The 25,597-nt window shown below is 42.8% G+C and overlaps 1 protein-coding gene across 1 annotated transcript in view; it reads left to right on the top strand.

Moving 5' to 3' along the window:
* edil3a (EGF-like repeats and discoidin I-like domains 3a) overlaps positions 1–25,597 on the top strand; it is a gene marked incomplete at both ends in the record, with an annotated part of 102,734 nt that overhangs the window by 61,933 nt on the left and 15,204 nt on the right. Inside the window, 4 exons of the mRNA XM_083672891.1 lie at positions 7,359–7,540; positions 13,268–13,423; positions 14,605–14,749; positions 15,262–15,446. Of these exons, the coding sequence (XP_083529017.1) occupies positions 7,359–7,540; positions 13,268–13,423; positions 14,605–14,749; positions 15,262–15,446 (668 nt within the window). The remainder of the gene's footprint in view (positions 1–7,358; positions 7,541–13,267; positions 13,424–14,604; positions 14,750–15,261; positions 15,447–25,597) is intronic.

Genomic DNA, 25,597 nt, shown 5'->3' on the forward strand with positions numbered 1-25,597 from the left:
ATAGTCTACCCTTTTGAAAAGCAGCAAAATGGCAATTCAGGGAGCACAGTAGAATTCAATGTTGACTTGAATTTAATTTGCTCCTTTCGACACACTGTGTCATCTCTGCTCTTATATTCTTTAAATGCCTGATTTGTATACTGATTCAAAAGCTGACAAAAGATGACTTTTTGAGCTAGGTTGGTGGGGCCTTGAAGACCTTCCAACCAGGCTTCTGTCCTCTGCTTCTGCTGCTCTGAATTAAGTTGTTTGAAGGATTAATTGAAGTCTTCAACTCTTCAATTGCCAGATAGCAGAGTTGTTTTCCAAATGAGACAAATGAAAGTTCCAAAAGGTTTGTCCTTTACAGGCTGCTTACAGTTCAGTCTAGAAATGCCCCAGACAAACTTGTTGTGAAGGCCATAAGTGTGAAGTATTTCTTTCCCCCCTATTTTTATCAAATGGTCTATGTGTGAACAATTTCCTTGATATTCTGAGGCAGTAAAAATTGTATTGTGTTGTAAAGCAATTTTATGCTGCATAGCGGCCCCATTAAAATTGAGAGAATAGGTAATTGTAAGCATAACATAGAATACCCTCTACATAGTTAGTCAGGTAGTATCAAAACCAGAGCAAGCGTAAGGCTTTATAGCATATTGTGTGAACTTTCTTATAAAAATAATGGCACATTTTATCCTTGAAGGACCCTTGAAAAGTATGAATCATGTAGTTGAAAAACATATTGCTCATTGAAATGGAACAACCCATACGGTGGGACGGTGGGATTGAGGGGCAAAAGTGAAGGTGTTGTCATTATTGTAAACCGATGTCAATACCAGTCAGTTGAAAACCAATAATAGTTATTCCTCCCAAAAGGCAATTAGTCTGAGGTTAGCAACACCGTGAGGTTAGCAACACCGTAGCAGCTGATGAATACCTATTTCCAAAAGTTTTTGGGGAGAATTTAGACATTTAACATTTTTTAACATTTCCAAGGATGTTAAACGACCAAGGACGTTTCATGGATTGCAAACCTCTCTTTGATTTGTATGAAAGCAGATGGGGACTGCACAGATGGGGCTAGAGAAATACTGTACGTACCCTTTGAATGATGAGATATTCTGAGAGCAGTGTGAAATGTAGGTGTGGGGGAGAGAAAAACAACAGTATTGCTCCATATTATTTTCCTGAACCCCCATGGCTGTACACAATGAGTGATCTGCTCACAGTCTCACAGGCTTTATTTTCAAAGCCTGTTAACTTAAAGGCCTTGTTCGTTCATTAGGCCATTCCAGGGGAATTTAGTATTTTCTCGTTAACAGTGCCCTGCCATTATTGCTTTTGTGTGGCCTCAGGCTAATATCTATCACCAAGCAACTGCAGGTGTCTTTAACCCTTTTTTTTAGGAAGGCTCGGGTCATTCAGTTGTGGTGGATCACGTGGTGGATCACGTCAAGCAAACTGAGTGTTAGTGAGTTAGAGGTCTATCGTGAGGATTGGGGAGAGGTGGGACTCAATCACGCTTGTGATGGTCTAGTAGCATATACACAAACACACGCACGCACGCACGCACGCACGCACGCACGCACGCACACACACACACACACCTTTTTGTCCACCCATGTATACAGTCCACACAAACACATTTGTGCGTGTATTTCTGATTCTCTCCTCTCCTGACTTCTTCTCATTAATATTGATATGGCACTGTTAATTTCAGCAGGGCTCTAATTAGTTCAGGCTTTAGGTGGGGCCTTGTGGGAGACGGATTCAGCTGTCACATGGCGACAGCAGTGGCATTAGTGATGTGTGCTGTCGGACGGCGCATGCTACGGCTGATGTATGCGCAGGGGCAGCAAGGCGAGGCCCGGGGGCGAGCAGCCCCAGCTGCTCTGACGGACGTCTGGCAGACAGCTCATTAAAGGTGGCCTGTCATCTCCCCGAGGTGACTACTGTGTGGCCACAGTGCCACTATAGTGTTGCCAACGCGTTACCAAAGTGTTTCTATTGCACTGAGATATGCAGTATATCTTTCTTTTAAAGAGAGCTAGCCAAGAGGCAGTAGCAGCCCACAGGTACAATCCTACAGGGTTGCTCGGCCGGTCATTTCCACCAGGTGAGCATGGCCGTAATGTTATTAGAGTGTTGCTGAAGTGTTGCTACCATATTTAGCTGGGCAAAAGGCAGCATCACTGCGATGCCATTTTGCTGCCTCCCACACAATAGTGTTGCTCCATAACCCTCCTAACGAATTACTGTGTTTGATTTATTGTGGATGTGCGTGTTCAAGAGAGAGTGTGATAGAGAGAGCATTTATAAACAAACTGTTTATGATGTATGTACATGTGCAGTTCCAAACTATTTTTAATCAGGAAGATGAAAGCATTGTATATCACATCAATTTGACCCTGCGTTTTGAAAATATCAAATAACTGAATAATGTGACATTGATAAATGGTTACATTGATTTCTGATTTACCACAGAATAGCTTCATGGTAACTGACTGTATATCTAATACAACCTTGCAATACTATGTTGGATATGACAAAGTGCTCTATTTGCATGAAACATTAGATACATTAGACTAAATTTCATAATTTCACAATTTGCTCAACTGTCGCATCTGTGACACTGGCTCTGATATCTGGCATTAAAATGGAGTCTCATAGCAAAGGGTCTGAATACTTATGTACATGAGGTATTTCTGTATTTCAAATTTAATACATTTACTGAAATTTCTAAAAACATGTTTTCACTTGTCATTCTGGGCTATTGTGTGCGGATTGATGACAAATTATTTTAATTTAAATTGAGTCTATAACACAACAAAATTTGGAAAAAGTGAAGGGGGCGGAATACTTTCCGAAGGCACTGTATATATGTTTTATATACAGTATATGGTATATTTTATAAATATAAAATGATGAAATAAATATGCATCAGAAAGATGTCTCCAAAGACAGCTTTGTAGTGAGGATTAAATAACAGAATAAAGAGAGTGACAGGGCAAGAAAAAAAGAAAAGTCATAAGGCATATTGTTTTGGCATTATTGAACTCAGTCACGACCACAGTTCAGGGAAAAATAAAATCCCTGTAAAACTGGTTATGAATACAGGTGTCATAAGTTTATCCTGTGATGTGTGTTTCTTTGAATTCTCCCCCCAAACAGTCTTTTGATTGAATGATGAAAGGATGAAAGAAACAGACTTGTATTATATTCCCTGCAATGGCATAACAAGATGGAAATGGTTTCTGCCATGTACTAGCATAAGCTTGCCTTTGGTAAACATTAGTATGCATAGCCTCAAATCAGAAGGATTGGACAGAGATTGTCAACGTGCAAATAGACAACCCCCCCCCCCCCCCCCCCCCCCCCCCCCCCCTTCCATGGAAATAGAGCAATGGTAGCAAGGCAGGCTAAAGAGCAGATCGTGGCTAAGGTGGATTTGAAAGAGCAAAAACATTGTCACCATGACATCTTCCTGAATGCTAAAACCAGCTCTTTCGAATTGATGACCCTGTGGTAGTTCTTACAGTCCACTCTCAGGTCCCTGAGTCAACCAAAGATGAGCGAAGAGAGAATTACATTTTAGTAATTTAGCATCCAAAGTGACTTAAGTGGTAATTTAATTTGTCTAAAGTAAGTGAATCATCTATACGTCACAGTCATCGTAAGTATAACCTTTGATAAGAATAAGTGCTACCAGCGGTCACGATGCTAAAGAAAGAAAGAATTCATGTAAATGTTCAGGTAATGTACAATTGTGTGTTAGGGGGTGGTGAGGTCTGAGGGGGAGAAGCTCAAATGTAATCTAAAGAGATGGGTCTTTAGTCTATTGCAGGCAATAGGTAATGAAGCGCATACCACCATTGGGGTACCAAAACAGAGAAGAGTCACAACTGACTACACTCTCATAGAGATGGTGGTGCCAAGAGCCCAGCAGAGGTGGCAGAACGGAGCGATCATGCTGGGGTTCGGGGTCTCATCACTGCTTGCAGATAGGGAGTAGCTGTTCCCTTTAACGCCGTGTAGGTGAGCACCAGGGTCTTGAATCTGATGTGAGCTGCTACGGGGAGCCAGTGAAGGGTGCAGAGGAGGGGGGGTTACATGGGATAATTTCAGGAGATTTTTGGCTGTCTGGGATGGGGGCACAGTGGAATTCTGAACTGTGATGGAAAAGTCTTGGAAGGGGCTGGCTTCCTAGGTCCACAGTGTGTTTGGAGTATTTTGCTTAAATGGTGACCTTAGGGCTGATGTTTCCTGCCACATTGTATTGACAAGGGGGACGCAGTGCCCTAGGCTGAATTATGTAGCAGATAGTCGCGCTGTCATTGAGGAGTCTCCCAAAAAAAAAAACATTGTCAACATTGCAACTATAGTGCACACACTATGACCAATTCAGCTCTCGTTCCTCAGAAACTATCCTCAGGAGAGCAGTGGCGGTCTGGTCATTGGCCTGTTTTCCTTTTTTGTTATTTGTCCTGACTGTGTTATCTTCAAGGTAAACTGTTGTTTTTCATACATCAGAATAACACGTGTCACTCCAACCGGTCCTGTTTGTCTTAGACCCTGTCTAATGAGGCCCTTGGCATGTGTCTGCTATGTGATTCCTCACACACTAGTCACCAGGCGATGTCGATGGTGACTAACGCAGACTGAGTGTGCTGTTGACATGCACTACCCTATTACACAATAAAATCTCACATTGCACTGCTTTAGAGATACAGCTCAGTTTCAACATATCTCCTAACTGCATTAGAGATTCTGAGAAGACTACTGCAGTACCGAGGAATTCCCAGCAAAACAAAAATAAATCAGAGATGGGAAAAACCTTGTGAAAAAAGTAGGCATTTTTATATAGCTAGGCATTGTATGGTGGAGGGATTAAACAAGGTTATGATAGAAATCAATAAAAACATGAAGTTCATGTCACCTTACAATATTTGAGTTGCTTAATATGTGTTACTTATTTTATGCAGATAGGCTGCATATGGGTATTTGAATTGTATACAGTATGAGTGCAAGTGGGATATTACAACTATACTGTATATTGTTCACTTCAACTGAAAAACGTATTTTCTGTAACTTCAACTCAAATACCTACTCCAGCAGTAGTCAAACCCTGGTTTCTCAGCTGACTAACTTGTGAAGGCACAAGTTTAGCTGTAGACTCTCTCAAATCTTAGTGTGCTTTGTGTGGATGTATACAGGAGACATACTTTTTCCTACATGTGGGTAAGTATGCCTACCCACATGCTGACCCATGTGTTGCAGTGCCTGCTTAATCAGGAGTGCTATGTCAGTATGAAAAATACTTACCCCCAATTGTATGCAATTATGTGAAGTGTGTGCTTGATTGAAAGCACTCATTACAGACTAAGGCTATTCTAACAACACAAGACACCGTAGGTTTAGTGTAATTACATGCTTTTTACATTCCTCTCCTGTAGGGAGAGTGCCTTACCTACAATAGTGCTAGCTGTTCAGCCGAGCTTTTGCACAGTATGGAAGCATTTCCACTAATATTGACCAGTCTGGCAGCTGCAGGCCGCTCAAGGACGTTGTTGACAAAGGCCTAAAAAGACATTTTGCGAGGCAGTGTCATAGCAACCCGTTAATGCACTGCTGAGCAAAACACTCTAACTGCATTAAAGCCTAAAGTAGTTTGGGATGCACTAACAGCAGGGGGATGAATAGTTAGCAGAGGAATCTGTGCTAGGCTGTGATGCGTTTCCCTCCTTGAAACCCCTTCAAATCCCCCCACATGGGCCCTCTTCACCTGAAATGCACAGGAATGGATGGTTTAGATGCAAACACACATCACCTTAATTTTGTTACATTACATAATTGTATTTCAATTTGAGCAGTTAGTGGATCAGCAATCTCTTTTGTTCTATTTTTAATGTACAGCCAATGAGAGCAGTTATGTGTCCATTAGTATATGCTTGTGTTCAATTGATGAGGAAAAGCATACCTGCATCATCCATGATGACATCAATGCCATTATTATGACTGCATAATTTCATCACTAAATTCTAATGCATATCACATATTGCACTAATTGTAGATACATAACAAAATGATGAGTGTTTGCACACAAACAAGCAATTACAAAAGAGCATTGAGGTGCATTCTTGTTAGAAAGGCAACAATTGTTGTTTATGTTTTCATTTCTGAATTGTGTTGGAAATGTGACCAGATCTGTGCATTCCCAGGTGCACAGACACCCAGTATGATGTGCATGTGATGAGTCTAGGTACAGAGATCTACGTAGCTATGTTTTGCATTTGTGTTCATATTCACATGTATGTTAATGAGTCTCTCTAAGACGTTCGGGGATGAGACCCTGACTTTGCTTAAGAAATTGACACTACCGAAGAGGTGACTGTTGTCACTGGAGCACAACAAAGAGAAGCACTTCAAGTTCAGCACAAGAAGCCTTTTCTATTTGAAGGCTTTGGCAAAGTGTCAGCCTCCACAGATGTGAATGTTAGAATGCTGCTTTTGTGAAGATGCTGCTAAGCAGTTCTGAGAAGAAGAGAGAAGAGAAAAAAAAAAACAGATTGGTCTGAAAATGATTCTAACACTCTGTGTAATTTCATTAGGCCCATATTGGTGTCATGCCTCTTCGGTTTAGAGCTTTGTCCTCAAGGGTATTTAAACCTGCAGTGAAGTGTTTCACATTAGTGATGATGTTGTCTAGACAGGATAGTCGGAGCTCCATAGGGGCGAGCCTTAGGGCTCTCTTCTTGGTCGAGGACCTGGAGAAGAGACCCATGACCCCTTTGGACGTGAACGCGTTGAAAGATGACCGAAAGGGGCCTCTTATCGAGAGCTATGACAAGGGGGGACTTTGGCATAGCAGAAACATTGCTGATGTCCTCGCGATGAACCAGAGCAACGAGAAGAGTTTGATGATGAACTTGAGTCAGGGGGACCTGTCCCTGGATGACATCAAGGACAGGGTTTTCAGCAAAGACACAATGTCAGTTAGCGAGTACAAGGACACGGTCTCAATGTGCGAGACCCTGCCTGATACGTTGGAGGGAGAGACGACCAAGGATTACATCTCTGAAACTGAGATGAACAAGGACAGCAATTCAGAGGCAGGGACAGTGAAAAGTCTGGTAGATAACGAGCCATTGGAGGATGATGAGATTATTTCCCTCAAGAAGGAATGCTGTCCTTTCGGTACTCAGCCCCTACATGCATACCGTTTTCTAGTTACTGAACACTTTTTGTAAGACATGGATCTAACCTCTGTGTCTTTTCGTCCCCTATCCTTTTCCTTATACTCTCTCTCTCTCTCTCTCTCTCTCTCTCTCTCTCTCTCTCTCTCTCTCTCTCTCTCTCTCTCTCTCTCTCTGTAATCTCAGAATGCTCTGGACCACTGGGCATGGAGGGTGGGATCATCTCCAACCAGCAGATCACAGCCTCCTCCACCCACCGCGCTCTGTTCGGCCTGCAGAAGTGGTACCCCTACTTCTCCCGGCTCAACAAGAAGGGCCTGGTCAATGCCTGGACGGCTGCCGAGAATGACAGATGGCCCTGGATCCAGGTAAGACATAAAGTCAGCCCGGTTATTAGGCGCAGACAAATGTATCCAGAGACTAAATTGTTTTGTTGTTATTTATGTTGTTGATTTTTTTATGCATCGATGCTTGGAATTAACTTGGGGTTTGAATGTACACAGTATAGCAAGCCCTCATCATCCATCAAAACAGATATCTGTATGAGGGAGCCAAAATAGAAGTGACTTACTTTATGCTTTGTTGTTGTTTTGGGATGTCCTCTATTTCATTGGTGTGACTAAAAAGATTATTACTTTTTTCAGTTGACTTGTGCCTCAGTGCTGATTCATTTTAGTAGCAGATTAAACCATGAGCTCTGTCCATAACATCTGGTGGGTCTAGTCTTGGGTGAATTACCAGTATAGCAGCTATAGTGATTCAGGGGATTGCATGCACCATCGACCTACTACACCTCTTTGTTTCTGTAGTTTATGAAATACCCATTGCACCTCTATCTTACCAATAGATAGATAGATAGATATTGATTGATTGATTGATTGATTGATGTGTTCTCACCTGTCATGTTTTAAGTATGACACTGTTCTCAGCCGTAACAGGTTCACCTTCTATATCAACACTATCAGGTGTTGCTGACCGCCACAGAGCGAGAGAGATATAGAACAAGAGAGAGAAGGAGAGAGAGAGAGATGGAGGGGGGGGGGGAGGGGGGGGGGGGGTGAAAGTATGTCAAAGATAGAACAAAAGAGGGAGAATGTGTATAGAGAGAACGATCGAAGGAGATCAATTGGGGAGAAAGACAAGAGAGAGAGAGAGAGAGAGAGAGAGAGAGAGAGAGAGAGACACATGTATGGAAGGAAAAGAGACAGCAGAGAGAGAAAACAGAGAAAATACACAGTGTAAGGAAGAGAGTGAGACATGAAACATTTAACACTGTTTGGCTTTAATGACGCCACACGGGATGGTGCCAGGGATATTGGGAGCACTTTATGTTTCTGGAGAGGGGCTGGGTAATTGGGACGTGAGTAGAGAGGTGTAGAGTTCTCCCAATGCTCTGGGGTACAACTGAGGGGCGTTGTGTGCTACTGTAGTAAGTGTGTGTCTGTCTGTGTGTGTGTGTGTGTGTGTGTGTGTGTCTTCCTTGTGCATTTTTCTAACATGTGTTGGTATTTAAGGGAGGCCTCCCACACACATGAAATTGCTTTGTGACACTCCTGGGAAATATGGTGTGGGTCCGACATCAGCAACATACCTTGTGGGTTGAGATAAATTCAGACAGTGATGTGTTATGTATGGCTGAAACAAATGAAATCACTTGTGATGCAAAGAGGATTGTAAATGATTGCATGGTGTAATCACTGGAGTACTTAGGCAGAGGACTCAAACGCACGACTCAGAGACAAAAGCTTAAACCCAATAGAATAGTCTTTACTCTCAACAAAGGTTCGGTACACAGGTAGGCAGATAATCCAGGAAGGGGGTAGGCAAAGCAGGGTTTGGTACACAAGTAGGCAGTTCAAAAAGTCAGGCAGATAATCTGAAAAGGGGTAGGCAAAAAGCAAAGTCAGAAACACTATCAGAGATCAAAATACCCAGGAATACTCAACAATAGGAAAAATCACTAGACTGCTTGACAAAAGGTACAAAGACAAACTAGCACAGAGACAGGGGAAGACACAGACTAAATACACAGGGAAGGATGATGAGGAACAGGTGATGCCAATCAGGGCGGGGTAGACAATCACACAGGCGGGAAACATGCAAGGGCAGGTGGTGAAATGTCTGAAACTAGAGACAAGATGAGTAACACAAAAATAAACAGGAAACAACAAATGAAATAACATTAACAATAACAAAGACAAACTTAAACTAAGGAACAGGGCGGGACGTTACACATGGAGTTAAATTGTTAATCACTGTGGTGATAGGGCTGCTTCTGCTCAAAACGGCAAATGATTTGCAAATGCAAAGCTTTCAATACAGCCATTCAAGTCTGAAGTGAAGAGGAAGAAAGGAAATCACAGCCGATTGTCTCACAGCTCTATAAACTGTCACGGTTTGTTATAGGCATTTTACTCACATTTCCTGTTCTGCGTCATGGTTTAAACATCCTCCCTGGACTCTGAGAGTGTCTCGACAGTCTTGTCTTGAGAAGAATCGTTTTAGACCAGTTAACACCATTTTGAATATTGTTAGGTGTATCATTTTGGGCATCAGATGTTCAGTTAACATTGCCATATGGAGAAACAGTAGGCTAAAGTGTGATGTCCCGCTGAATGTCCCTCTCTCCATAGCAGTTAAACATTTCTCACCCGCTTCAGAGCCACAAGAAACAACAGTCTCGCGGGTCATCACTCACCTTCACATGAGGTATAAATTAACTTGATGTTTTTAGAAAAGACGTATAGGGGCTTTTCCACCACCCAGGGGCACTTTGGGTGTTTCAAGGACACGGTCCAATTTGATGGCCATGATGCTGGCTATTCCCTTAACAATTACGTGCTCCAATCTTGATCCATACTCAATGCAGAATATATATTCAGCTGGTGTGTGTTGGGCTATTTCTGTTTGTTTGTTTTTGTCCTCCTCTGTAACTGTGCTATAAAAACTATATGAGTATAGTATAGCATTTTATTTAATGTGTATTTTTTGTAAACCACAGTAGTTTCCTAACAGGCTGTGGTTGTTTTACATGCCTGCTCTAGAGGCATATTTTCATAGCAAATACTTAAATTGTTTTATAAGGATCATGTTTCCTTCTGCGAAATATTGAAGCTCTTGACAGGTTAGGTCAGGATTATGGCCTTTCATATATATTACTGAATTACACCATGCAGACTTATATTCATGTCATGGTCCCCAACAGCCATTTTAAGTCAGTGGCCAGATGTGATGTATTTCATGTATGTATATTTTGTTTATACTTTGGACACGGCACACAGGTAAAAGAGACCATGGTCTCCTTATGTTCCCTGGATAAATAGAGGTAAACATGTTTTGTATATAATAATAAAAAAACATTAAAATGACTAGGCCTTTTGGCTATATCATGGCAATACTACAGCCTGCATAAATCATCCCCATGTAATCACATATTTGAATATGGGTATGAAGTTGCAGAACCTCAGGGTATTATACCAGATGTTAAAGTTTGAACAAGTGGAGGCCATTTTAATTAGACTTTCTTACCACATATTGCAAGTCATATTTTACAATGCAATGTTGCTTTCATCAAGCTAAGCTTAGAATTGCCCAAACCCGTTAGAACCTAGTCAGTCAGCAGGACTCTCAGGCCTAGCATGAAAGCAAATCCTTAACTCTGACAAGAACACAGTATGCAATCCCTCCTTTCTGACTCCTTAAGTCTTAAGCGGCATTATTACAGGCTACGTGAAATGCACCGTGTCAGCATAAAAGGCGAAGGGATCAGCATGACTCGACAGATCTGCCACATTAGGGGTTTAAACGCAGTCCTCCCCTCACTTCAACTTTGAATACATTGGCAGCTCCTCTGCCATTTTAAAAGACCACAGGGAAATAAAAAGGAATGCTTGTCGAATGAGACCATTTCCTAAACTAATTGACCGTTTTCAAACAATTACTGTATCGAAAGAAGCCAGTCCGGTTGTCGAGTCGACAGCAGAAGAGCTTCAGCCTGCGAGAGTGTGAGCTGTGAGCTGGAGGAGTGAGCTGTAGGACTTGTGAGCTGGTGATAACACTCTGTCTGTCTCCTTATCTTCAGCGATGTTTCTCCAGAGGCCAGATTAGACAGAAGACTGGTTCTGTAGGCTTCCAAGACAGACTTGCTGGCTTGATACATGAATGGAGGAAGCAAGGGAGGGAGGGATGGATGGATGGTTGGAGGGATGGAGGGATGGAAGGATGGATCGAGGGCCCGCACCTCAAACCCTTCCCCCCCTCACAGAGAATCCCCCCACCCCCTTGGCCCATGTACTGCCCGTTGAGTTCCTCTCGTATCCCTGTCAGTGCCGAATTGAGATCATGACTGGGGAAAATTATCCTCATGTGATGCTGTGTCATTTTGATATACGGCCGGGGGAATTACAGGCATTTTATGTCAGTCGTGGCTCAATTAATCAATTTAGGCCAACTGACAAACACCGCCGGGCAAGTACCCGCGCGGCAGATGTTTTCAACAGTGCCTCACTCACACGTAATGGCAGCACGAATGCATCACTATTAGACAAAGTGACTCGGGCGTGTTGGTGAGCGTTCATTACCGACGTGAATGATCATCCTAATTACCTGAGCAGTGGCCTTTTAATCACAGCAGCCTTAATTAGTGAGAAGTGTCGTTGTTGTTATCTTGTAGAATGTGAGAAAATTGTGGGGGATAGAATTGAAGTTCAATGTGTGGCTTTGGATACACACCTACAGTCAGTATCACCATGTGGTTGAATATGTGGAAACATGGAGTAACAGAAGCCTAAGGCTGATAGGACATCATCTACAAGGCGTACAGTGTGTAACCTGCAAAGGCCCAACTCAACGTCTACTCATCTCTGAAGAGGGTGGGTGCTTCCCAATAGTCCCTCTCCTCTATTTCTCACAGCCTCACTTGCTTTGTTCTCAAGAAGAATTGGGAGACATAAAAACATTAAAAAAAAAAAAAATTAAAATGGCTTCTGGCATTACGACTGCCAATGGCCCCTGGTGTGAGCATTGATTACTTTGTCTTATGGTGACTGTTGGATAGATGATTCACTTACTTAAACAAATGTATTTGTAGTAAGTCGCTTTGGATAAAGGCGTCTGCTAAATGCAAATGTAAATGGGAGAGAATGTCTAGGGATGAGCTGTAGATCTTCTACATCAATGTGAAGGAAGCAAGGAAGCAAGGAAGGAGGTTAGGAATGTTAGGAATAGGGAACAGACGATGGGGAAGCACCCGCCCTCTTCAGAGATGAGTAGACGTTGAGTCGGGCCTTTGCAGGTTATGTAGATGATGTCCTATCAGCCTTAGACTTCTGTTTATCTTACTAAGTGTTTCCACATATACAACCACATGGTGAGTGAGAGTGATTATGGTGTGACTGTGTGCGTGTGTGCGTATGTATGTGTGTGTGCACCGAAGGTATGTGTACAAGTGTCTGTCTGAATGTGTGTCTGTGTGTGTGTGTGTATGTGTGTATGTGTGTGTGTGTGTGTGTGTACCGAGGGTATGTGTACAAGTCTGTGTGAATGTGCGTGTCTTAGGTTTACTCAGCACAGCACCAGTCTGCAGTTACCGCTGGCTGTTCTCCCTTCCATCTGTCATCACATGGAGCTATTAAACATAATAACTTTATGACTGCTGACTGAGGGGAATCATCTCTCACGCTCACACACACACACACACACGCAGACACACACACGCACACACACACTGTTAAACATTAAACACACTGTTAAACACACTGAAACGCACTTAAAAACTATCACTCATCAACGATTCCCTGACTCTCTGAAGTGCCTTGGTTTGGCAGGATATTGACAGGCTGGATGAGATTGACAGACCGGATCTGGCGTGTGAAGATTGATGAAACATTATATTCATGCACAGGCCTTCTGAGAACGATGGATGACCCTGCTCAGAGTGAACTGAGTCTATCTCTCTCAGACAGACAGACATAAAGACCAACAGACCAGCAGATGGACAGATGGACAGATGGAAAGACAGACATGGAAGTACATATGTACATGCACACTCATACACACAAGGTTGTTGATGGTCTCCTCTAATTATTTCCCAACAGATAAACTTACAGAGGAGGATGCGGGTCACGGGCCTCATTACCCAAGGTGCAAAGCGCATCGGCAGCCCAGAGTACGTCAAGTCTTACAAAGTGGCCTCCAGTGATGATGGCAAGACCTGGAGGACATACAAAGTCAAGGGCACAGACGAGGACATGGTGAGGCACACACACACACACACACACACACACACACACACAGACACACAGACACACACACACTCTTTCTCTTTTTCATTCACTCACACACACACAGACACACACACACACACACACAGACAGACACACACACACACACACACACTCTTTCTCTTTTTCATTCACTCACACACACACACACACACAGACACACACAGACAGACAAGTACACACGCACACACGCACATACACACAGCAACTGGAGACCACACACAGTCAAGGGCAGAGCTGAGGACATGATGAGATGGCTTTTTAATTAGCCAGCTCACACCGGGCTCATCTTCCTGCCACTTACCCCCCTCCACTTTTATGACTTTTAGATTGAATTTTTTATACTATTTGGGAATAAATGGCCACCAAACAGGCTTCCCGGCATTCTATCATCTTTGACTGCACACCACTCCTTGTCCTCCAGTCTCCAACAATGCATGCCCCTCTTCGACCCCAGTCTCAAAACCCCCCCGGTCAAATTTATAGTCTGATTTAATGGCGTCTCTGCACTTTGCTACTCTCCTCTATTATATTTATTTTCTTGTCTCAACATTGTTCTTCATGCACCAACAGCTGGAAAGAGTAATGGCGCTTGCAGAACACTGGAGTGAGAGGCAACGCTGTGTTGTTCATTTGTTTTGTGTGGTCTTTGAGAGGAAGGTCTGTCTCTACTGTAAGAGGTCTGTCTCTACTGTAAGAGGTCTGTCTCTACTGTAAGAGCGTGTTAGCCATGGAAGATGATGCCTCTCTCTAACATTCTCTCTCTCACACACACACGCGCACACACATGCACACGCACGCACGCACGCATGCACGCACGCACGCATACAGGGCTGGGCCGGGCCCTGTCAGAGACTGTCTCAGGTCATTCTGGGATAGTAAAACATTCCATGAGATATGGCAAAGTAATTGGTCCACTAATTCAAAACACACCCGTGTGCTTATGAATTACTGGCTTAAATGGTGCGAAAAATGGTCTATTTTCCCCTGTAATTCAAGCTCATTGACCTTGAATGGCAGCAATTTGTTGAGTGTCGAGTAGACACTAGAGACACTGCGAGAGACTGTTACATACACCGATAGATGGTCCACTCCCGCTCCGATGCCGCCTTTTAAGTATCTCCACTTGTCTCCTCTCCTCTCCTCTCCAGGTTTTCCGTGGAAATGTGGATAACAATGCTCCATCCGCCAACTCCTTCACCCCTCCCATCGAGGCGCAATACGTGCGCATCTACCCCCAGGTCTGTAGGAGGCACTGTACTCTGCGCATGGAGCTACTCGGGTGTGAGCTCACAGGTGGGTCACTGTTGGCTTTGGTTTGTATAGAGGTCAAGTCCTTTAGGCACAGATCTGGGATCAGATCACCATTTAATTATAACCCTAAAACGGTAAACGTAAGGGGCATTTCACTTTGTATATGCGATATGACTTCATCACAGAAAGTTGGATGGCCTTAGAGATGTTTCAGATTCACCCAAGCAAGATGATCACACTTGAGTTAACACGCGCTCGTGATGCTGTCACTGCACAAGCATGGCAGTGAAATGGTGACAGAACGTCTGAAAGGTGACAGAAAGGTGACAGAACGTCTGAAAGGTGACAGAAAGGTGACAGAAAGTCTGAAAGGTGACAGAAAGGTGACAGAAAGTCTGCTGACTGAATTGTCTTGTGGCAAGTCATACCGTGCAGTTTTCCTTCGACATTATATAAAAACATGAGTTTTCTATGGGATATGTGGTGTATTTGTCATTTGCAGTTGTAAACACGATGATGGACTGTGTGTAATGCTCTGTTATTTCTTCCTTCAGGTTGTTCTGAGCCTATGGGAATGAAGTCGGGCCACGTCCAGGACTACCAGATCACAGCCTCTAGCCTCTTCAGAACGCTCAACATGGACATGTTCACCTGGGAGCCTGGCAAGGCCCGGCTGGACAAACAGGGCAAGGTCAACGCCTGGACATCTGGACACAGTGACCAGTCCCAATGGCTACAGGTAAGAGGCTACAGATACTGCTACCACTATCGCAAAGACGCCTCTACTTACGTGAGACGTTTATTGTGCAAAGAATATGGCAAGCCAAGAACCTTTTTCATAGGGACTCTTGAAACCAACACACACCCACCACTCCGCTGGTATGCTAATCTGTTGTGGCCCTGTTATCCTTGGCTGCAGCCTTGTCACACAAGAGCCATGCGTATGTTGGTCTCATTGCCTAACTAATGGCTTAAATCGACTCCAGACTGAACTTTAAGCAAAGACACATCTCCCCATGGGCATGTATAATATGTTCTCCAACAACAACAACAACAACAACATTAACAAGAACAACAAGAACTGGACAAATCTGCTGTTTACTGCAGGCAGAGTGAGAGAGAGAGAGAGAGAGAGAGAGTGACTTAACAAGGATAGAGGTAGGTTCCAGGGTAACAATTGGAACAGTGACGTTCGGAGTGGACTCGTAACGAAGCCAGATGTGAATGATGATTCAAAACAGACAGTCTTTATTGTTGACTGTGGCATGTCAAAATTGACACATGGCAGTTGATGTTCAAGGGCAAGAGATATCCCACCTTCTCCCAACAGGCGAACCTCGATCCAACGTTTTGAGTTACGACGTGTCGCACAATGTAAAAGCTCTCGATGACAAAACGTTCCATGTGTTGTCTTTTTACTGCTCTCTGAAAAAATGATTTGAAGAAAGAGGTGTAGGATCTGGTTTCTGATTATCATCTCAACGACGGAAGGAGGATCCCCCCCTCCCCCCCTCCCTCCCAGTCCTCTCCACCTATCCCCTCTAATGGTATGTTAGCAATTACACTCAAATCAACTAAACGCAATAGGCAATAAGACACAGTAAAGTAACATACAGTGCACACTGGTACAGTAGGGTAGAGGTCCACAGCAGCGGCCACTTGTCTGGTCATAATTAGATTGCCTGGAGCCTGGAGTCAGATATGTTTTTATCACAGAGAAAGCCGTTTAAGGGAGGATGAAGCGCAGGCTGTGTGCGGGTGGACGAGGCAGGTACTTAGGTCGGCCACAGCCAAGCTCACGGAGCTCAGTAGAATTGATTGCTATGAAAAGAGGAAAACTTGTGGTCTCATATTACAGGCTGTGGCTGTGAGAGGAGGGAGGTGCTGCAGAGGCTCTGGCGGCAGTAAAATCAATGGCTTCCTCTTACAACAACAGCCACATGGCAATGACTCCGTCTCTCCACGTTTACCAGATTTATTTCTACAGCAGGAAATGGAAAATAAGCACCTTTGTTTTTCCTCACATGAATAGGTTTGGCACTGGAATCATTGACTCGCGTTTGTGTATGCATTGATGTGTACAGTATGTGTGGGAGAGGGTGTGCCCATATGCATACGGGCACGTTAATACCCCTACAGTTCAATGTCTTCCTCGCACCAGTTGCCATGGTGAATAATTGATTCCCAGTGACATTACTGAATGACTTTAAACTTGATAGATTAATGGAATTAATCAGACTTAATGACAAATTAAGTATTCCAATTAATCAAGACAACTGCAGCAAATTGAAGCCGCAGCAGCGAAAAATCCGTTACGGAGGACTGCAAAAACACCCGGCTGAATTTGGCCACGCAAGAGCCTGAACCAGCTCTCACCTGAACCAGCTCTCACCTGACTAACCAACCAGGTACTGTAAGATGGCAGAGATGTAGTGTACTTCTCTGAAAATAACAGTTTCCCAAGTTGGCCCAACGAAGTCCTAGCGTTTATCTGTTGCCAGAGAATTATGTGGGCTAAACTGTAGGTTTGAGTGAGAACTAGCCTAGGTATATCTGGCTTGTTTATGAAAAATATATAAATAAAAAAAATATACAGCCAGAAGACAAACACATGTAGACAAGGGGCATCTTTTTAGGTGTCTTTAGTTCTTTACTGACAGAGTAGCAGTATCAGTCTGTGAGGTGAGGTCTTGAGTGCATGAACTTCTTTCTGTCCTCAAAACATTTTCAGTCTCCATCACTCATGGTAGGACATTTCTGGGAGACTCTGTACATGATACATTCTCTGAGGTTTGTCTGCAACCCCCGCATGCCTCGGGAACCATTGCAGTTGATGGGATGGGAAGTCTATCTCTTAAGTATGCAAATCTACTTTTCATATGGCTAGAAAGATCAAGATGTGGCTAATGAGCAATGACTCTGACTGCCAAAACATGGAGACTCTTGGTTAATGAATGGTATGCTTCCATAAACCAATGCAGGTGAGTTATAAAAGGCTCTTTGAGAAAATCCTAGGGCTTCTCTGTCTTCCTCTTGGATATCCTCAGTGACAGTTATGTGTGCTCAGAACTTATTTTCCGTTCACCTCCATCCACCTCTCACTGCACTCAAACATGCTGAGTCAGCTAAACATCTTGACAGGCAGGCCTCTGCGAAACCAGACAGGGAGAAACATGGGGCTTCTCACCCCTCTGTGTTTATATCGCCTGTCTGACTTTGTCTATTTCAAACTCACAGTCCAAGTTGTTACTGCAATTAGGTTTTTAATTGCCTATCCATGTTTCCCCTCTCTTTCCCTCCTCTTTGCTTTGTCAACCAAATCTGTTTGATTTTCTTGATGAAGGCCCTCTGTGAGTGATCAATTAGCCAAGTGAATACTTTTATATTATTTCAAACCAATGCTGTACAGCAGTGATTGTTAACCAGCAATCTGCTAGGAACCCTGGGGGGCTCAGAGAACTTCCAAGTGGTCCCCAGAAAACCAGGGAAAACTAACTATGAGAACATAACAGCAGCAAGGCCAAAATATCTAACATTTGATGTTATAGAGATCTGTCTACAGGTATTAAACACATGCAGTTTCATAGGACAAGTGTCAACAATGAATACAAAGCACACAACATTAGTCTTAAACTCAACAGCTTTGGTACTCAATCGAACCCCCTCAAAAGTACGTTGTCAAACAGACTGTACGTCCCTCAGACAAAGTGGACAGCTGTCAGCTCCATTTTGTTATCCTACTGAAAGAAACAAAGACAGAGGATCGGTCACTCCTGAGTGATTTCCACATAAATGTCTCCTGAGATAAATGTCCACCATACTCGGATGACAGCGACAGAAGAGTGAACTAAAGCAGCACTTTCAGTTCAGAAGCCTTGTTTCACCGTGTTTCACTTTTTAAAAAAATAATACCAGTTTACTGACATTAGGATTTTTCATTCAAATGCCTATTTGAGCATCATACCATTCTTGCCTGTCCTCAGCGTCTCATTAGTGTGCACTGACATTTAAACCCAGCCATCTCTGTCTGCATCGCTCCTGGTTACGCAGCCACCTGCCATTCACACCTACTGTAACACATTGAACAAAATTTCACCCCTGATCCTGCTCCCTCTAATCCCCATCACCACCACCACAATAAATCTGCATAGCTACTGTAAACCAACACGCTTGAGGTGGTGGGATCGGAGGGCGGGTTTTGATGCTCAGTGGAGAATGAGCCGTCTTTATGTGGCAAAACCGAATCGAATCGTAACCGAAGGTATTAACTGAGACGACACTGTTGTTTTTCTCGATAGCTTACACCATTTGTATGAAACTGAAGTTCACATGCCCGCAGCAGTAACAGTAGCAAAACAGTTAGTCATTTCTCGTTACTTTCGCACAAAATGGTAATGTTAAGCACCTTTTTGCAAAACAGTTCACACAACTCTCTTCATAAGACACACAAATCTATTGAGTAAGTGTTGTTTTGCGTGTTCACACATATAGCTATTTCTCCCTTGATGGTGAATCTCTATTCCATACATAGACTATCATCGCTCAACAGGTCATCTAACTGTTCACAGTAATGGAACATGTGGCCTGGCAGACAGGAGAGAATACATTACTGTAAATGTTTTTGTTAGCACTTTTTGTATTCTGCAGTAATGCCACATTTTTTGCTACCTCCTTGATTTTTATTATTTAAGATAAATTGTGTTTATATTCGTAGTAAGCAATCATATTCTCTGTAACAGACACAGTACTACCAAAACAACAGTATATTGTACAAAGTGTTTCTGCTGCATGAAATTCTTACTGTTTTTCACCTTCGTTTTTAAATGAAAGTTGTCCGACCTGAAATATGTATTGTTGGTTATAGTTACTTTTCAGTGTGTCATTACGAAATGAATGGTCGGTTGAACGTTTCATTAGATGACAACGCCTTTTGTGACATGTATTCTAAGTCTTGAGAGTTATAGTGCATTTTGCAAAGAAATGTGGTGTTTTGGCAAACGTATGAACTGTTTAAGGGAGTGTGTTAACAGTTTTCAAAAGCTAGATACTGTTTCAAGAAATGTGCTCAAGCAATCGAGAAACACTAACTGGATTGACACACAAATGGTTTTGCCGAAGTGAAAACAATGTACTAATTAGAATTAGAATGTACTAATATTCATAGGTGTTGAGTTTTTATGGCGAAGGTTCTAGAACCAATGTGAAAAGAGATAAAAGGAATGGATGGAATGATAATTAATTTTCCACTCTCACTCAGCCCTTTTGAAGTGAAGTGAACCAAAGATTTACAGCTATATTAACTGCTGAGGAGAGACTGTTCTTTTCTGTCTGTATTATTTCAACTGCTTTGTGTTATTTTTAGTCTGGCCTGCATTGTGAATGAGAACAGGCTTTCAAATGATTTACTGAAGGTCAACTTGATACAATTGCTACAGTATCTTAAAACCACACACTGTGATTTTTGCAAGCAGGAACCCCAACAAAATGTGTAGGCATACAAGGAAAGTCTGTATATGTCCTGTGAATGTCCTGAGTGTGTGTGTGTGTGTGCGCGCAACTTTATATATCAATATAGAATAGTTGTAAGGCACATTATAATGACACTTGATAACTTCTAATTTGTATAAACACAACAAATAACCTAAGAAAAGTACTAGCACGTGGTGATGAGATCCAAGCCAAATCTATTCATGCGTGTTGCAAGATAAGATTACACATGGGAAGCCTGAACCAGAATCTTTCAAGATGTTTTCAAGAGGGAAAACTGGAAGCCGATGGAGTGAGCTGCCAAGTGTTCCATCTGGCATGAACTGATTAGTTAATTATGCACATTAACATGTCCATATAGCGCAGGGAGAAGCCGTTTAAGCACAGGAATGAAGGGGAGCTTGGCAAGTGTAGTAGTGCTGTTTGGACCTTGTCTGGTTATGCCAAAAATTCTTCAAACTCACAAACAATAGGTGGAGCAGAATGCCTCGCGCGCCTGGCTTCTTTAACTTCCAATAAGTGAGTGGTCATCTGTTATTAACTGGCCATTCTGAAGGTTCCACCACTCAATGACGAACTCAGTATGTTGCCATTAAGTCAGTTATTAGTTATAATTTTCAACACTTTTTCGGACGTAATGAAATCGTAATGGGTCTTGATTCGAGTCGCTTAAGGAATACTAAAAGGTTGTTTATGCATCCTCATTATGGAATTGATTGCACTGGTTTTGTAAAGAGACAGTGTCTCTAGCTTTCTATAAAGTCTACAACCCCATCCCAGCAGGATATTTCTACTCTGCCTAGAACAACCTTCTTCCACCCCATCTCCCCCATCGCTATGCTAACTGGTCGTACGGAGAAGCGCAGCTGTGAGAATAGTGTTCATTGTGTAATCATTGTTATTATGAAGTGAGTGAGCAGGAAGCTGAAGTCGTTTGTGTCGAGAGCATTCCTCTCATCTCCACGCTATGTTTAACCCAGCCATTACTCAATGTCCACAAGACATGGGAGATGGTGGTGTGGAAGCACAAACAGAAAAAAATAAACATTATAACACTATTTCATTGTCAAACCTGACCTATAAGCTATGAATGATGAGCAGCTGTCTTGTGTAGTGCGATATACAACACAGAGTTTGGTTAATCGCCTGTCACATAGGCAGGCCACCACTGTGATCTGATTTCATCAAACACAGATCATGCAGTGGTATCACTATGAAGATGTTTGGAAATCTAATGTCTTAGGTCCACGACGGAGGGTAATGGAGAGTGTGTGTTTTTCTAATTCAGCATGAAACTCTAGTTGAGTATCGCCGGCTTTGTTATCTCTCACAGTGTGATGTCTAGTGCAGAGCGACCCGGTATGCATCATTTCTCAAGGCTTACAGGTTAGTGGTTAGTTTTAGGGAACCACACCCTTCACAATCTACAAGTGAATAAAATTTGCCATCAATCAGATTTTCAGTCTGTCTGACCCTGGTGGAGCTATGTGCTTTGCTATCTTTATGCTCCCATGTGCATTGGGGAGTATGTTGCTTCACTTCGTAAATAGGTCCGGTTCAGTTGAGAGCAGCACATCATGGTACAGAGCCACTGTAAGCAACTGGAGCTGAGGAGTGTAAACAAATTGCTCTCACCTCGGTAGACCACGCGTAAGCCCCCGTTCCGAGACTCTTGTGACCTTATATGTCCCTGTGGTAAAGGACGGCAGATGAAATGTGGTCTGTGAGTGCTGTTCCGGTGCAGTGTCGTCTTTTAACGCTGTGGGAAAGATTAAACGTAATACAAGGCCCTTTTCTATGTCCCAGAGAGCCCATGCCAGAGGTAGTTACCACCTTACTCCTTGATAAAGATATGTTATTAACTTCTCAGCCATACACTCTGTGCAGTACTGCAGCATCCCCACTGAACACCTGCTGCTTGAATTATAAGCACTGTAGAGAATAAAAGAATTGAAGTATTCATTGTGAATAACTGAAGCACTGATTGATTGTGTTATGGTGAACTCAGGCGAGGATAACATGCTAAATGACAGCAGGGGTCCTGGCAAGCTTATCGGCTGTAAGGCGAGTCTGATTGATGCTAGGGCCCATTTTATGTCTTTCCTTTGAAGTCGACCAGATCTGTCGAGCTCTCTTTGCACCGGCAAGAATTTGAGGGAGAGAATCTGAACGTTTGTCTGAGCACAAAGTTTTGTTGCTTTACAATGTCTTACAAAGTACGTGGTATAAAACCCTTGTACAGACAGTTGCTGTAGTGCTCCAAGTTCTTTCCGAGAAGAGGACATGAACTGGCATAACAAACACGCCTGAGGCAGTAATCATCCAAAACCACCTGCACAATGTTAAGGTCATCATGCCTCTTCAGTTCTGATGGATCAATTTATTTCTGGTATCAACAACCTGCTGCAGAGGTTATAAACAAGCTATAAAAGAAGTCCCATTCCGGCAGCTAGTTTGTTATCCCCCCTTTTCACAGCCAATTATCTCCTATACAGTGATAAATATGTGTGGTGAGTGTCTGTGGCAACCCGATAATTACTCCCTGCTCTGATGATGTTCGGCGGAAAAAAACTTTGTTGTGGAAAACTTTGAAGTAACCAGTCAGGACCAGTAATTGGCCTGTGTGCTCATGTTAAATGCAGCATGCCGCCTTGGTCAATCGTCAGTGAGTTGCTAGCCTAACACAGTGAAGTCCAAGCCCCTCCAGTCTAGCGAGTTTTACATTCATGTGCCTGATAGAGTAATGTGAGTCGTAATGGAATGGGGGGGACAAAAGGGCCCTTGTGTCATGCAGACACATGTTTACCAGCAGAGAAACAAAGCTTTAAAAAAGCTTAAAACAGGCCAAATATTGTATGACTTCCATTATAATGGTTTCCATTATTTGAGCAAATAATGCTTTTGCTATTCGAGACAACAATGAAGACTATAGTGCTATAATTCTCTTATGATTGATTGCAGGGGAGTTTGAAAGCTGCAGGCTATTTACAATATGTGCGTCTGAGTTTGGCAGAACGTATGCACATGATCTGAAAGAAAACACACATTGTAACCTTAGTATAACCCTGAAGTGTACAGGTGTTTCTGGAGCTCAAGTGGAAAAAAGCCTTATACTGTCAAATGTCCCTCCAACATTGCACTTTGCAGCTTGCAGGGCTGAGTTGGAGGAACATGTTCTCTTGTTAGGTTTTCTGTTCATTCATCTGACCGGTATCATGTGTTAAGTTAATAATGCTCGACAATCATTTAGCATTTGTTGATGTAGGTATCTGCCTTGTTTACCCTAGGTTCACTATTGACCCTCGGTCAATTGCTCTGCTCCTGTTGTGATGTGTGATATAACCTCTTCTACGTTATGATACGCTGTATTTTATAGACAATGTTCAGATAGTTTTCTTGTAATGATCAATGATGGAAGTTAGTATACCATATGAGCATATATATATATAAGCAAAGAAAGCTAGCAACGGTTCCTAATTTGCCAGGGTACACTGGCAAACACCTCGGTGTGTTTGCCCAAGTGCAGAAGAGAAGAACATGGGCAATAATTAGATGGAATGCTAGATTGATTCCTGCTCCGCTCCTGTGTACTTGTATAGTAATCAAACAGGGTATTATGATGACTCTGTTTTTTTTGTTTGTTTTTTAGCAATGCACCGCTTTCGTTAATGACATTGGTGCAATACAGCTCTCCGACAACAAACTCGATTTCTTTAATCAATAGAATGAGCTAGATGTTTGTTTCAGACACACTGGAGAACGGAGGGCTTTAATTCCTTCCCCATTGAAACTCACATCTCGTCTGTAGTGTTTATGCAGTGCAACGATGAAGCTTGTCTCCTTTTGAACAGGAGAAAAGCTGCCAGAGAGAAAAAAAAACAGGCAATCTGGTATGAAAGTGATTTAAGAGGGATTTAGATTGTCTGGGAGAGCAACGATCATGACAATATTCTATAAGCCAAGACACTGGGGTTTTGATTGGATGACATGCATGGGGAAAAATGGAAAGCAACAAGTCAGTGGGAACGTTCGAGGCACAGCAGTCCTTCTCAGTGTCCTTCAAGGCTAAGCCCACCATGGGACGACTCAGTCCGGGTATTTGGCGTTGGATTCACAAGCAGCGGAATATTCAAGGTCCACTGTAGCCTGACATTGCTTGTGTGCTAGCATGGCGCTATTGATCTTGTCAAAACTACTCATCATGGCAGCTTGTCCCAGTAGACATGGAAACTGTGAGCATTCAAAAAACCCATCAGTTCAAATGCATTGTTTATTCTCTGCGCTGCCCGGCATTTTATCATTATTCGCCTTATTAGTCCACACGTGTAAGAGGAATCAATAGGAACAGCACCTGCGGCCAAGTTCCCTTGCTGAACTAATTGAAGAAACAGACTGTTACAGAGACAAAGTCTCCAGGTGGTTTCCAATGCAATCAGAGAGAAGCACACAGCCATTTAGCCACAGCTGTGATATCCAATGAAGGTGACAAATATGAAGAGTGTGCGTGCGTGTGTGTGCGTGCGTGTGTATGCGTGTGTGTGTGTGTGTGTGTGTGTGTGTGTGTGTGTGTGTGTGTGGGCTTTCTCATACAGTATGATCATCAGAGTGACATAATTTAATTTATCTCCAGGGTGCTTGTATTTAATAAGGACAAACATGTTCATGAGTGGCTGCTCTGGAACCTTTGTTTTCAGCAAAACATCATTCTCCTTTATAGTCATGGGATCAGCTGTGAATCCAGAGCCCAGGAATAATCTTAGAAGTAATTTAAGCTAATTTGAAAAACACGTCTGATGCAAATTTCATTAAAGTATTATCGGTGGAGTCTCATTTTAATCCAGTCCAATATGGCCCTTACTTTGCTCTATTTTATTCAATTTCCCTGCAGCTAGAGCACTAATTCAATTAGCCTCCAAATGAAGTTACCGTGGGGACGCTAGATCCATTTGCCTGCCTGATTCAATTGGGTGCTTTTTAGTGTGTGTCCCTGTCTTTGTCCCATCACATCTTAAAAATGCAAGATCCCTTCTTTGAACCTGGCTAATGTTACACCTCTCCTTTCAGTATCTCGCAAGCCATCTTATCTTCTAGCAGGCTTCGCCCCCCCTCTCTCTCTCTCTCTCTCTGATACATGCAGGTTGCATGTATCTGTTTTATCTTGAAATGATTGATTCATGAGTTTCCTGCAGCGTAAGCCTTAATCTGGGGATCTACTGGAATGTAGGGATTGAAGGCGCCTCGACTCGAATCAGCCCATCTGAGATTGTCTCCTATGTGTTCTGCATGTGGTTCTCGTTTTTTCAACATACTGTACACGATACTGTATCTAAGCCATTCCTCCCAAATTGAGGCTATCCCATGCTCACTTCAGTACATTTATATCAGTATTTATGCAAGAACTAA

This window comes from Argentina silus (assembly GCF_951799395.1).
Source record: "Argentina silus genome assembly, chromosome: 7".
Lineage (NCBI taxonomy): Eukaryota > Metazoa > Chordata > Actinopteri > Argentiniformes > Argentinidae > Argentina > Argentina silus.